Below are 14,348 nucleotides of genomic sequence, written 5' to 3'. Positions count from 1 at the left end.
GGACTGCAGGTTCTCTTCAAATCTTGGTTGCAAGAATTTTTGCTAGTTACATTTTTCTCAGTTTTATTTCCATTGTGTGTTTGTGTGTGTGTGTGTTGTAGACATGCAGATATAAGGAATAACCTTTTTTTAGATGCTGGTTTAGAATGTGGAACCATTGCTGTTAGTCTACATTGAGTAAATAAAAGGTAAGAATCTGGTATCAAGCCTGTGCTGCTACAAGTTGAAAGGCTGATTGGTCCCGAATATAAATTGGGATAATATATCTCTTAGAGGTTTTTTTTTTCCAGAGTTGTTTCATTATTGATAGACACTTGAAGTGTCCAGGAAAAAGTTAAAAGTTTGAAAATTATCCATAATAATAAAGTGGTTTTTGCTATTTAAGAAACATGGCATTTTCACATGTCTCACTTCATTTTTGTGACTTAGCTAGACTGACCTCATTTGGAAACACTATATCTCCTTGCAGGAAGACCTGGGGAGGAATACAGCAATTTCTGGACATTTTTCCAGACCGCCAAGTAGAGCTGCTCATGATACTGACATTGATCAACTAGCTCCTTCTGCTGAGGCACAGCTTGGACATTTGCAGGATGCTTCTCCATCTCCTTTCTCTGCGTCTGAAGCAGCAATAGTTGAAGGCTTGCACTCTTGTTCTGCAACTCCAGGTCTTGCGAGAGTCCAGGGCCTTGGCACACAATCTTCACTAACATTTGCATCAGCAGTAGGTGCATCTCTTTCAAGAAATCCAACTCCAGATCCTCAGCTAGTCAAGGCAGGGTTAGCTAGTCCTTGCTCAACTGCAAAGTTGGGAAAGTTTGGGTTATCTGACAAAGAAAGTATTGTTAACCATGACTCATTTAATGCATTTTCTTCTGATTCCACAGAGCTCGCTACTGCTTTGTCAGGCCTTACTTTATCCTCTGATGAAACAACTTCCACTGAGGAGCAAAACCATGCTAAGTCACAAATAGAGCAGGAAATTACAGAAACTCAAAATGACCATTTTCATCACCAAGTTGCTTTAAACCAAAATCCACAGCGTTCACATTCCACAAAATCACAGGCTGAATTAGTTAAGGCACCTATTTTTACAGAGGCACAGCGACAGTCCTTCTCTGGCTTCAATCAAAACAGTAGAGGACTGGCAGACATGAATATGACCTCAATGACTTCCAAAGATCAAGTTAGAGGTGCCCGCTTACATCAACAGTCTGCATCTATTACACCCAATTTGTATGGTGCCACATCAGCTGCTGGGATGTCCAATGGGGATTGCTCCAATGGGCAATATCAGAGTCCACATATTTCAAATGTATGTACTCCTAATTTTGGCTTGAGTGGATATCCAATTAATCCAATGATTTTACAACCCATGATGGCCAGCTTTGCAGCACCTGGTACTTTGGCTCCCACATTTGACAATATTGCTGCAGCTGCTGGCATGGATTCAAGATCTACTCCTGGTAGCCTGTCTGGAGGAACATCAGGAGGCAACATAGACCTACAGAACTTATATAGATTAAGTGGGCAAATGGGAGCTGGAATTCAGATGCCAATCATGGATCCAATAAGCATGCAGCAATTGCAGAGAACTGCAGAATATGCTGCACGAATGGCCACAGGATTGAATGATCATTCTATATCAAGGAATTACATGGGTGGCTCTTATCTTGATTTTCTTGAGTTCCAGAAAGCCTACTTGACTGCTTTGCTTGCTCAACAGGAGTCGCAATATGGTGTGCCATATTTGGGAAAAGGTGGCAATGCTAGTCCAGGATGCTATGTCAGTCCTTCCTTTGGCTTTGCCATGCCATATCCAGGTAGCCCAATTGGAAGTCCTGTGCTTCCTGGTTCTCCTATGGCATCTACAACTTCACCTATTCGACATAATGAACGAAGCCCTCGTTATTCCTCTGGTTCAAAGAGTTCATCTGTGGGAGCTTGGCAGTCTGAAAATGGGGGTGACATAGAGGAGCGCTATGGTTCCTCTTTGCTGGAAGAGTTCAAGAATAACAAAAACCGATGTTTTGAATTGTCAGATATTGCTGGACATGTTTTTGAGTTCAGGTATCTTGATTATCACTTCAGTCAATGATTGAAATATAATCCATTTTAGCAAGTGAAACTAATTTTGAAGTGTTTGGATATAGCGCTGATCAGATTGGAAGTCGTTTTATTCAACAAAAACTTGAAAGTGCAAGCTCTGAAGACAAGAATATGGTTTTTATGGAAATCTTTCCTCAAGCATTGATTCTCATGACAGATGTTTTCGGAAATTATGTTCTACAGAAGGTATGTCATGTCTATACATCAGCCACTAAAGCATAAAGCTCCAAGGCATTATGATAATATTCTTTTATGTCTTAAATTGGTGGAATTATATCACGACTTTTAAATTGGTTATGTCTTATTTATTGATTTTGTTCAGTTTTTCGAGCATGGCACTGCAAAGCAAAGGCGTGATCTGGCAAATCTGCTTGCTGGCCATGTTTTAACACTTAGTCTTCAAATGTATGGCTGCCGAGTTATCCAGAAGGTACATTCAGGTTAACCATTGGATTGCATATCAAATTTGAAAATGATTTCTTAAACTATCATTTATAGGCGTGTTTTTATTGCTTTCATCTTTGAAATTGTAGTGACTTTGGATGCAGTTACTTTTTTCTATTGAACTAAGATGTTATGCATAAAACAAAACTCCTGAGTAGTGAGCTGAATGTTCAAGCACGTGTTCACCTGTAATTATTGATTACAGTAAATTTTTCCTTTCTGTGCCTCACCTTTTCTATCAATATCCACTGTTACCAGCTCACATTTTCCAACACTGTTTTGGGCTGGTATTGGAACTAAGGTTAGAAACTTAGATGTAAATTTTGGTTTGTCTATCTCTCGTAGCAATCTATGGGTTATTTGAAGGATTCCTTCTTAATCACACCATCTACTTCAACATTTTTAATTTTTCTATTCATGGGAGCTGAGAACACACATTGAAAGTTAGTTCCTTGAATTTGAGGGAAGTTGGGTGGTTTTCTAATCCAGTTGAGCAAGAATAAGATCTGGAAGAAAGTAAACAATTTTTTCCGTCACATTGAAATACAAGGTAGACTTCTAGGTTGCAAGGGATGGTGTGTGGGCAAGTGCAAATATGGGAAGTGAGGATCATTAAATGGTTTTCCCTCTCTACCCTAAAAAGTGCACCTGGCAAAGTTCTTTTCTTACAAGATGGCCCTACAGAGTGACGGCATTGAGCTTGAAGGAATTGCGGAGTACCCTGCAGTAACAGTAACATTATTGTAATTTTAAGCAATATCTTTGGAGCTGATAACACACGTTTAAAATCATGTTGTGCTGACAGTTCCTTGAATTTGTGTGAAGTTGTCAATCTCAAGCCCTGTCATTGCTTTTCTGGAAGAGGATCTAATCTAGTTGAGCAAGAATGAGATCTGGATGAAATTAAACAATCTTTTCCAATATTTTGGAACATGAGGTAGACGTCTAGGTTGCAAGGGGTTGTTTGCAGGCAGGTGCAAATATGGGAAATGGATATTGTGAAATTGGTTTCACATGCAAACAAAAATCTTGCTATAGTAAATCATTGCCCTCTCCATCCTTTATTGTGCCGAGAGGTGCTCTACAGCCCAGTATTGTAGGAGTTAGATGTTAGACATTAGATATTTTTTAAATCAATTTTTTATATTGTAATTTAGTTTTTATTAATAAATTTATGAACATAAAACATAATTTATATCTCGTATTAAAATATATAACATATAAATGGTAGTTATAAATTAACATCTATTTTACCATATAAATTTAATTAATAAGCACATGAAATTTTAATATTTAAATATAACAAAATTCTTAACCATGAATATTCACCCCCATTTTACTATGGATATTATTAACTTTTTAAATACGCTTTCTTACAATACCATGGGCCAATACACCACGTAGCAAAAACCATAACTCATTTCAAAAATATTTTATTTTAATTTAAACCACGTAGCAAAAACCATAACTCATTTCAAAAATATTTTATTTTAATTTAATTTTTTAATATTTTTTAAATTAAAACTCAACACTTACAATAAACATACAATATAACAAGATTATGAGCCATGGATATTCACCCCCATTTTACCATGGATATTATTAATTTGTAAATAGGATTTTTTTTGTTTTGTTTTGTTTTGTTTTGTTTTAATTAATTTTTATTCACATAGGAAAATCTGGGCAGATCAACACTGAAGGGAATTGAATCTTGCCGGCCAGAGTATTAGGGCCTAACCCCGAGGGTGTCCAGGAGAATTGACACTGTGACCTCCTAATCGGCGAGGCACTTAACAACAGGGACTCGAGTGGTTGAGCTAACCCTTCGGGCTATTTGTAAATAGGATTTGTTACAATACCATGAGACAATACCATCGCTTATCAATACCACTTGCCCCAAAACCATTACTCATTTCAATTTTTCTTTTATAAATATTTAATTTTAATTTTATTTATATAACATTTTTAAAATTAAAATCTAAAAGCAAAAATATATTGGGGAGATGTTGTAGTGGTGTAAATGTTTGGAAACATTCACGTGTAGGTTCAATCAAAAAATAAGAAAAGGTTAAAAGTAATTGCATAGAGAGAGGTTCTCCATTCCAATATGTAGAGATGTTCTAATGTGCTGTAAACATTTTGACTTGGTCAAAATAAAATAAAAAATTAATACTGCTATTTATCAATAAAACATTTTGACTCAATCAATTTACATAAAACTAAAAATAAAATGAATAAAATATAAAATATAAAATTATAGTCAATTAATAATAAAACCAACCTAAATCAGTCTTAACTCCGGATCTACAAAGTGCCGAGAGAGATCAAATCTCTTAGATGCAAACCTCTTTTAGAGTGAAAGGAGATTTGACCCCTCTTGGTGCTTGGTAGATCCGCAGTTAAGATGGATCTAGGCTGGTATTAAACAATTTGAGAAGTGCACCTGTCAAAGTTATCTCTTACAAGATGGGCCCCCAGAATCAAGTGAAGGCATTGAACTCAAGGAACTGTGGAGGAAATTGTAGTTACGGTAACATCATTGTTATGTTCAGCAATATCTTGGGTTGCATAATAACATAAGCCTCTTATTGTTGTTTCTTGGGATGCACAAGTGGGAGGTAATAAGCGTTTGTCTTTGTGTTGTTCTCTTGCTGCCTTTAGCCGCTATTCTGGATTAATGCAAGGTCCCACTCTTTCCCTTGTATAAATGCAATTTCCATGCAGACTGCATAATTTATAATGATATTTTTGCCCCCTTCTAATTTTTGGCACCTCTTTATCTCAGGAAGTCAGGAATGTCTACTGTGCAAATGTAGCGCTGAGGAAGAAAACTAAAGCGTAAATTCCTATTGCTAACGAAAAATATTGCTAAGAGAACCTATTGTCGAGAAAAAAAAACATAGCAATTCGTTAGCAACACCTCCTGCATCGCTTTCCATTGGAAGTTGGCACACTACTCACTGCTACTGCCCAAGAGAATCAAACAATAGCATTATCATTGACGTTAGCAAATGTTTGATGGCCCTAATAATCATTTTTGAATGCATAAATACAATGCATTTATTCAAGCATTGGTATAGACTTTACAACTTTACATCTTCTGAGACCTTATGGCATGTAGGATGTTTAAACTGGATTGTACAGGCTGTTGAGGTTGTTGATGCTGACCAGCAGTTGAAGCTCGTCCAGGAATTGGATGGACATGTTATGCGCTGTGTGCGAGATCAAAATGGGAACCATGTTATCCAGAAGTGTATTGAATGCATTTCCCAGGATAAAATACATTTCATTATTTCAGCGTTTTTTGGCCAAGTTGTTGCATTGTCCTCCCATCCATATGGCTGTCGTGTCATTCAGGTGAGTCTAATTGTTACAATATTCTATTAACTGTTCTCCTTTTAGTCCGTAATTGGTTATTTGAATTTTGCATGCCAGAATTTGATTTTCAACTTGTAATGGTGACAGAGAGTGTTGGAGCACTGCAAAGAGGACAAGATACAGAGCATTATGATGGATGAGATCTTGCAATCTGTCTGCACTCTGGCACAAGACCAATATGGAAATTATGTGATACAGGTTTGTGACTTCTTGTCCAATAGAAGTCAGTGATCAATGGTCTCCAAATGTGGCTTCCCCAAGTGTAATTCAATGTTGTAAGTTCAGTCTGCAGGACATTCCCAATTAGTGTGTAACTAGTAAGTCCATGTAATACATGTTATGCAGTGTTGTAAGAAATCACGGTAATAGGCTCATTTACAAAAAAGTTGTTCAGGGAGATGTGAGAGTTCTTCTCGTTTCACATTTTTCCCACGTTTCAAGACCAATACAAGTAGGTAACCTTGTTTTAGTTAATCTTCCATTGGTAGATATGAACCCTTAAGCTGGCTCCTGAGTACTCCAACCTGCAGCGAGATGTGAGAGTTCTCCTGGTGCTGCATTGTTCCCACAGTTACAAGTCCAATACAAATAGGTAACCTTGTTTAGTATCTTCCATTGGTAGATATGAACCACCATCAAGCTGGCTTCTGAGCACTCCAAACTGAAAACAGCCATTTGTTATGTTCTATTTGCTGTGTTGGTATTTTTTGTTTTGCAATCTACTCTGCCAGTCTCTTAATATTTTATCTACCTTCTAAATTTTAATCCGATTCAGGCCATGCATTATTAAACTGTTTTTCCCTGTGCTGTTTGTCTCTTTAAAACATGGGTTCAACCTCTGCTTGCTAGGTGGGTGTTTATTTTACTGTTTCTTTCTTTTCATAGTCTCAAACTTCTGACCATAACTAAAGATTGTTAAGTGTCAAAGGCTCATAACCAGTTTTCTAAAGTTTTTTACTAACATAAGGAAGGTAGAATGCTGTTCATAAGTGGGCCAATGTTTAGAAACCAGGCTTGATGCTGACTTCACAGGAATGACATCTTCATTGGATTTTTTTATCACTATTTGGTTGTTGACCAGTCAAAGTATTACAGAAGGCTGCTCACATTCCTCCTTACCAATCTTAGGGCTGAAAAATGCATTCTCACATTTCTTTTTAGCAATCAGATGGTTGCAAAATGCTCTGCTAACGAGTGGTTGAAAAGGCTTTAGGGTGTATGAGGGAAGGACCAGTACTCTGTTTGAATGAACAAAATTAAATTGGTTCTGTTTACATTGAATTAACTGAGGACTTCTGTTAGAATGTTGGCATGATGCCCTAACTTTTGAATGCAATGTGAATTACTCTCCACCTGATGAGATACAGACACTATTGGCCCTTGCACAACCTTACTGTAACTTTGAGTAACTTGTTTGCCAGGCTCTTTTTTTAAGTGAGTAATGATCAACATATAGATAACAACACATTGTACATGCAGTTAGTCTGAATTTGTGTGGCTATCTCATCCCTTTCCTTCTTGTCGTGTTTCTTGCCAGCATGTCCTTGAGCATGGCAAACCGCATGAGCGTGCTGCTGTAATTAAGAAACTAGCTGGACAAATAGTTCAGATGAGTCAACAGAAGTTTGCTTCAAATGTTATAGAAAAGTGTTTACAATTTGGAGGTCCAGCTGAGCGACAGATTCTGATCAGTGAGATGCTGGGCTCAACAGATGAAAATGAACCTTTGCAGGTTAGTTTGTTTCCATCCTGTATCAAAGGAATTCCATCAGAATTTGTTTCTATCATAGTATTATAACAGTGTCCAGGGAGAAAGGGCCAATTACTCTTTACTCCAAGAAATCATGTCTTTTATTTTCTACTGTTTGTAACTTGGGAACTTTTCATATTTTTGGTTGCTTGGTACTGGTAAATACATGCATGTTAAATATATGAAATAATGGAGTGCATAATGTATTACTTGCCAAAGTCTAAGCGGGGATGGTTACATTGTACAATCAATAACAATCAACTATCAAAATACAATTTACAAATTAAGAGGATATTATGATACAGCAAAAACAGTGTGTTCCCTGGTGTCTCTTAAGAAGGAATATCGATAATAACAATGAAATAACATATAGCAAACTGCATTTTATCTTCATACAAAATGAACAAAACCTTTGTTGTTTCAAGACTTCTTCAAGAATCAATATGTCTGAGGAGACAAACAACTTAGAAATACATGTAGGTTTGGAATTAGACCACGGAAAAGCAGACATAGCAATTCTGAGTTACGAATGTGATGACATAGAGGGATTAGAACAGAAGGAAGGTCTTCAAGGATTGTTGAATGATTTTAATATTAAATGATTTGTAATGGAAGTTGTGATGGTGTCCAGGTAAGAAAGCTGCGCATGGAAAGATAAAATCTTTTTTAATGGTTGTGAAGTTTCAGACAATGAGAGCAAGCTATTTAGGGGTATTGGAGTATGATTTATTGTAATGTAAGATTTGAGAGCAGTATTGGAGGAAATTCAAGTGCAGAAATAAAATGAAACATAACAAGAGTATCCATTTATTGATATTCCAAAAGGTGAACAATGCCCTCATGAGCTGTGTATCAATACAATGATAATCCTTGACAGAACTTTACGTAAATCCATCTCTATAAATAGATTCTATCTACCTTGAACCACTAACCGTTGAAGAAAGTGTAAGTAGGTTCGGTCTTCATAAATGTAATTTTGATCTTTGTACTTGTAAAAGAAAAGAATTATTATTTTTGTCATTATCAAGAATGGGTTTCTTGACCATTTGATAGGTCAAGCACATGTTTAAGTGCTTCTAGGAAAGTCAAAGAGTCAAATGTAATTGTTGTAGATCCATGTGGGCATGTTACACCATTGTTTTAAAAAACGGCCTACTCGACTCCGACTCGGTCGAGTTAGAACTGAGCCAATGCCTGGCCGGGTCGGCTCAGTGGCTGAAACGGAACGGCTGGCCAGGTTGTTACCGAGCCATTCAATGACTCGGTCGACTTGGTAACAACTCGACTGACTCGGTAATGACTCGGCCGACTCGGTAACAACTCTGTCGGTTCGGCTCTTTGACAAAAATTTTGAAGCACATTTGTCAAAAGTTGTTCTGCCTCCTATATATCAATGGTTGGGTTGTTGTTTATTGCATATTTATAGCCCTAAAGTAATCTATCACTGTGAGAAAGTTTTGAAAATTACAAGGCCGAAGTATGGCTATCCTAGTGGCATGAATTAGAAAACTGAAACAATGCATTGAGCCATACAATGTTTTTAAAAAGGCAAACGTTTTGGCAATGGACTAATAAATACATATTTACCTCTGATTGTTCTGGAGCTTGACCAGAATTAAATCAAGGGTTTTGAGACTTCATTAGGGGTAGAGAATTGGTACTATTGTTGTTGTAGTCTAGTGATTGTCCTTGGGCTGAGGTAGAAAAGGATCCTGGCATTGGTGGCTAAGTATGAACTTTGTATTGGACAGTGCACTGGGTGCCATTTTGATATAATGGATATATTCATGAGTCTACTTTGATCATATGTTGTCTTCTCTCGATATTCTATAGCTTTGTGTTCGGAAACATGAATGAAAATCTTTAAAATCATATTTTTTATATAAAAATATAAATATTTAATGGATTTTTTACAACGACCGATTCATTAAAATCAAACCGGCCGAGTCGATACCGAGTCGGAGTCCGAGCCGACCCTCGGCAGTTTCCGAACTGGAGTCGGAGTTTTAAAACATTGTGTTACACTATGTCAATCTATGTATTAGAGTCAAAGAAATATGTGAAAAGAGTTCCTCCAAAGCAAAGACAAGTCTCCTCTTCAAGTCGGATCAAAGAAATGAATTTCTGGTGCATTTAAAGTCAAGTCGGCCTCACTAGCTCAAGTTGGCCCAAATAGGAGGAACAAACTCCTTTATATAGTGCAGTTCAAGCTCACCAATAGACCATCAAGCTATCTCTGAAATCAGCCAGGAAGAAAGTCAAGAAGGAGGTGTGAAGAAGAGCAAAAGGTTGCTTCTAAGCCAACGAAGAAGAGAAGAAAGAAATCTGAAATTTTGGGACTGTTTTAGGGCTCTTTTCTATCACACGTGCGAAGGTGAAAGGGCTCATTTTGCTGCCACATCAGATCTGCAATTGCAGTCATAAGGAGTAGCGTGGTTGGGATAGAAGAGATCACCAATCAAATTCTCCTCATCAAGCGAAGAAGTGGACACATAAAGCGAAGGAAAGAAGCAAGTAAAAAGGTCAATTCCAAGCCCTAGATCAACCACGCTTGCGAAGAAATCAAATCTGCAGTAGGGTTAAGAGGGTCAGCCATTAACTCAGAAATATACCTGGAAAAGTGCCTCTCTCTCAAGTGTAAGTATCAAAGAGAAGGAAGATTGCCAAGCGAGGTAAAGAAGGAAAGGAAGGCACCAAAGAAGAGGTCTCTAAGGAGATCGAGGGTTTCTGCAATTTCCGTAAAAAGAGCGAAGGAAAGTGCCATCAGTGGCCGAAAGAACTGTGAAGGAAGAGATCAAAGGGTAGTGCAGAAGAAGGCTTTGTTTGAAGAACATAAGGGAAGTTACAAAAGAGAAACTGTGTCTTGTGCTTGGAGGATCTATTGGTCAAGGGTCTAGGGTTTGGCATTTGTCAATTGCAGCTTCAATAAGATAAATTTGTAGAAGGGTTTTCCTCTCTAGGAGAGATAGGTTTTACCGTGGCTAAGAGCCAACATCTTGTGTTCTTGTCTCTTTTGTTTTTGGTATCTGTTTAATGAAGAGAACACACACTAATAATAAGAGAAGATTGTGTCAATGAGAAAAAGTAAAAGTACCTCACAAATAGTTATCATCGTCAATAAGAATCTCATCATACCTAGATGCCCTAGATTCTTCAACATGGAATCAGAGCTATGGTGACACATCAAGGAAGGGCATCTCAAGAACACAAAGGTTGAAGTATTAGATCTACAAGCAAGGGTTCTAGATCCATCAAAGACAAGGAGGATTACCATCTCCTCTCCTAGATCCATCAATCCAAAGGCTTCTACAAGAAGGTACATCTGAGAAGGGTTCACATCAAAGCAGTGTTGCAGGGGAGCGCCCCTCCCCCCCGATCCCGCTCCCAATCCGCGCTCCAGGCGGGAGATACTCTGGAGCGGGTCAGGAGCGTGCTCCTGAAATTTCTCCCGAAAAGGGAGCGATATCGGGAGTGCGCTCCCTTAAAAAACGTTCCCTGCCTTTTCGGGAGTGCTTAGCCTTTTTTACAATTTTTTTTTTTTTACAGTAATGTTCCAAATGCAATTTTTTTCAAAGAAACAAATAAGTTTTGAGTGGGGCAAATTAATGGTCAAGACTCTGGCCCTAGTGTTGGTATGCGATTCATGGTAATGTTAAATTCTTAAAGTAAAAGTGACATTCTCCTTAATCTTCATTTTCACTCAGGATGTTTGAGAGTGGTTCTGTCCTCAGTGGATTTCATATGGAGAAAGTAGAATTTTAGATTTCATTCAATATCCAACAGACTTATTAGTTTTTCAGGATTTCAAGATTGCAATGTTTCCATTGAATTTTGTCATGTATTAGGGTATGGAACTCGTATTTAATCAAGAACACCAATCCCTCTATGTACCTTGATGTTAGTGACATTGGTTGTCAAACTCCTCTATCATGACCCTCCTAAAAATGTACGCATCACTCAAACAAAATCTTGACTTGACATGCTATGCTTTTTCTATCTTATGTTAATGCTTAGAGGGTGATATTAATGACAACGATCCCTATACAGATATAGAGGTAATGACAAAGATACCTCTTGATATTAATGCTTAGAGGGTGATATTAATGACAAAGATCCTGATTTTCCAACAAGACTTAAAAACTAGACATTTCTCGTGGTGGCAAGAGGCCCAAGCATAAGCAATAGATAATAGATTTACCTGCTTTCACTCTTGCTCCCCACTTTCGCTCCTGCTCCCCACTTTCGCTCCTGCTCCCAAGGAACACTGCATCAAAGACTCATCATCTTCAAAGAAGGGTACTTAGATCCTGGCCCATCATTGAAGATCTCTAGATCTACACATTAAGAAGTTTTCGTCAAACAAGCAAATCTCTCACAAGGCACCTTGAAGGAAGCATTTTGAAGAACTTCAAGATCCAAGAAGCCAAAGCTTCAATCATCAAGGAAGCAACAAGATCTCTTCACAACAACTCTCTCAAGTAAGTATTTTTATGTCCTCTTCTAAACATATCAAAATGTCTTTTTACAAGGAAAGCAACAAATTGGTTGGGACTACTATTTTCCTTGCATGGAAAAAGAGGACTGATCTACTTCTCAAAGAAAATGAACATCTGTACTACATCAAAGGGAGTGTCACTGTTCTTGCTAAAGGAACAAACTCAAGCTCTAGCAAAGTATAATAAGGATGAAACAAGAGCTCAAAGGATTTTGATAGAATCCATCTTCCTTATGTTTACAAACTTGAAACATCTAAAGAAATCTATGATAAGCTGGTGGAGCTATTCTCAGTGAGTACAAGCTGGAGAAGTGATATCGTTGCGTAATGAATTATATAAGATGAAGATATCCAAGAAAGAAGGAATAACTCCCTACTTCATGAATGTCTATGAGATGAGAGACCAACTGCAAGAACTAGGAGAAGTTATGTCAGACAAAGAAATGACAACTGTGGTGCTCAATGCATTACTTGAGGAATGGGGCAACTTCACATCAAGTATATATGCCAAGAAGGAAGCTACCTTGTTGATTGAACGTTGGTCTTTGTGCAAAATTGAGGAGACTAGACTCAAAGCCAAAGATGATGTGGGATCAAAGGAGTAGGCATTTGCTGCTATGGCCAAGAGAAAAGGGAAATTTGGCAAGTTTCGTCCTCAAAGAAAGGGTAAAAGAGATATGTCCAAAGTCCAATGCTTTGGTTGCCAAGAATATGGTGACTATAAAAGGGATTGTCCTAAGTTCACAAAGGACAACGATAAGAGAAAACAAGAAGAAGCGCACATTACCCAAGAAGTGAAAGAAGAAGATAAGAAGCAAAAGGAGGAGGACCCTCTGGATTTGTTTTATGATTAAGATCAACTTCTTCACATGAGTCTTCTTTAAAGCTTTGGGTATCATAGGAACATGTAGCAGTAGGATAGAATGCATGATTTATGAGAATGAGATCTTTAGGAATATAGGAGCATTATGTCGAGATAGCTTAGATAAAGTTATTAATGTAGGAAGGATGTAGCCATTGGATAACCTCATCAATGCATAAAGGAATGATCATGATCAAGCAGAATCATCTTAGAAGGCCACTATCATTAGCAGATAGGAGCATTTGAAGGATGAGGACTACAAGGATCCTTCGGTGAAATCTTCAATAGAGCGCTCATGACTTTCAGAAAAAGTAGATGTCCTGATATGAATTCCACTTATGGGGATTCAAGAAAGAATGATATGTAGGCAAGGAAAGATGTAGAAAAGCAAAGGAGATTGAGGTAATCTCAATCTAGGAAGTTGTCAAAGGAAGTTGAGATGATCAAGGAAAGAACTAAGATGAGGTATGTATGCATCTATGTTTTCAGTTAAAATCATGTCATCATTTGTATCAATGAGCATTGGGAATTGCTTTGGTAGCATGGTCAAGAATAGGGTAGATCTCTTTCATTGAATAAAATGCTCGAAGGCATGGTTCACTCACTGATAAAGAAAATCTATAAAGAAGCATATGAGATAAAGAGATTAGGAATAAAAGGACACCATGGACACTAGGAATCAACATCCAACAGACATGTTGAGACATCTCCTGGAAGAAGTCACGGGAATTCTGACAAAGGAAGAAAAAGATCAAAGGACCCTTGACACCCAGAAAGGCCATGGAGATATGAACATGTAGGATGCTGATGATTCAAGCCAACGAAATGTCATGATGAAAATCCATCTCTTAAGGTACTATTTGATTTAATGTTATTTTTGATTTCATGCAAGAGTTCCTCCAGGGCTACTGGAACAAGGGTTGTAAGTACAAGTACAACTAGCATTCATGTGGTGGATGGAAATTCTTGAAAGAAGCATGATGAGAAAGAAGTAGCCATATGACGAAGGTTCCAGATATGTATCAATAAGGCCACTTTCCATGAAGAAAGGAATGACATGACAAACTAAGAAGGAAAGTGATCAATGGATGATGCCCTACAAAGATGAAACTTGACTGAATTTCATGACATCAAGGAAAGAAATTGATCAAGCAGCTGAAGGACCCACAAAGAAGAAGTTGCTGATGAAAAGGAGAGTCCCTAGTTGAGGAGGAGCTCTGACAAGTCCCCAATAAAGAGGGAACTTGGGCAAGTCCTTGGTCAGAGGGAGCTTGGGGACATTCCTTTATAGGAATGGGCATATCTTCCCT

General features: G+C 37.8%; 1 protein-coding gene across 2 annotated transcripts in view; it reads left to right on the top strand.

Moving 5' to 3' along the window:
• LOC149219727 (pumilio homolog 1-like) overlaps positions 1 to 14,348 on the top strand; it is a 61,053-nt gene that overhangs the window by 18,760 nt on the left and 27,945 nt on the right. For both annotated transcript variants that reach the window (XM_089384468.1, XM_089384469.1), the window contains exons 2-7: positions 470 to 2,070; positions 2,154 to 2,295; positions 2,432 to 2,539; positions 5,698 to 5,910; positions 6,019 to 6,129; positions 7,469 to 7,663. In XM_089384468.1, coding sequence (XP_089240594.1) covers positions 470 to 2,070; positions 2,154 to 2,295; positions 2,432 to 2,539; positions 5,698 to 5,910; positions 6,019 to 6,129; positions 7,469 to 7,663 — 2,370 coding nt within the window. The remainder of the gene's footprint in view (positions 1 to 469; positions 2,071 to 2,153; positions 2,296 to 2,431; positions 2,540 to 5,697; positions 5,911 to 6,018; positions 6,130 to 7,468; positions 7,664 to 14,348) is intronic.

This window comes from Pinus tabuliformis, chromosome Q (assembly GCF_031772625.1).
Source record: "Pinus tabuliformis cultivar Carrire ecotype Pingquan chromosome Q, CPIR1, whole genome shotgun sequence".
NCBI lineage: Eukaryota > Viridiplantae > Streptophyta > Pinopsida > Pinales > Pinaceae > Pinus > Pinus tabuliformis.
Note: the sequence above shows the minus strand (reverse complement) of the source record. Positions and strands in the feature narration are given on the sequence as shown.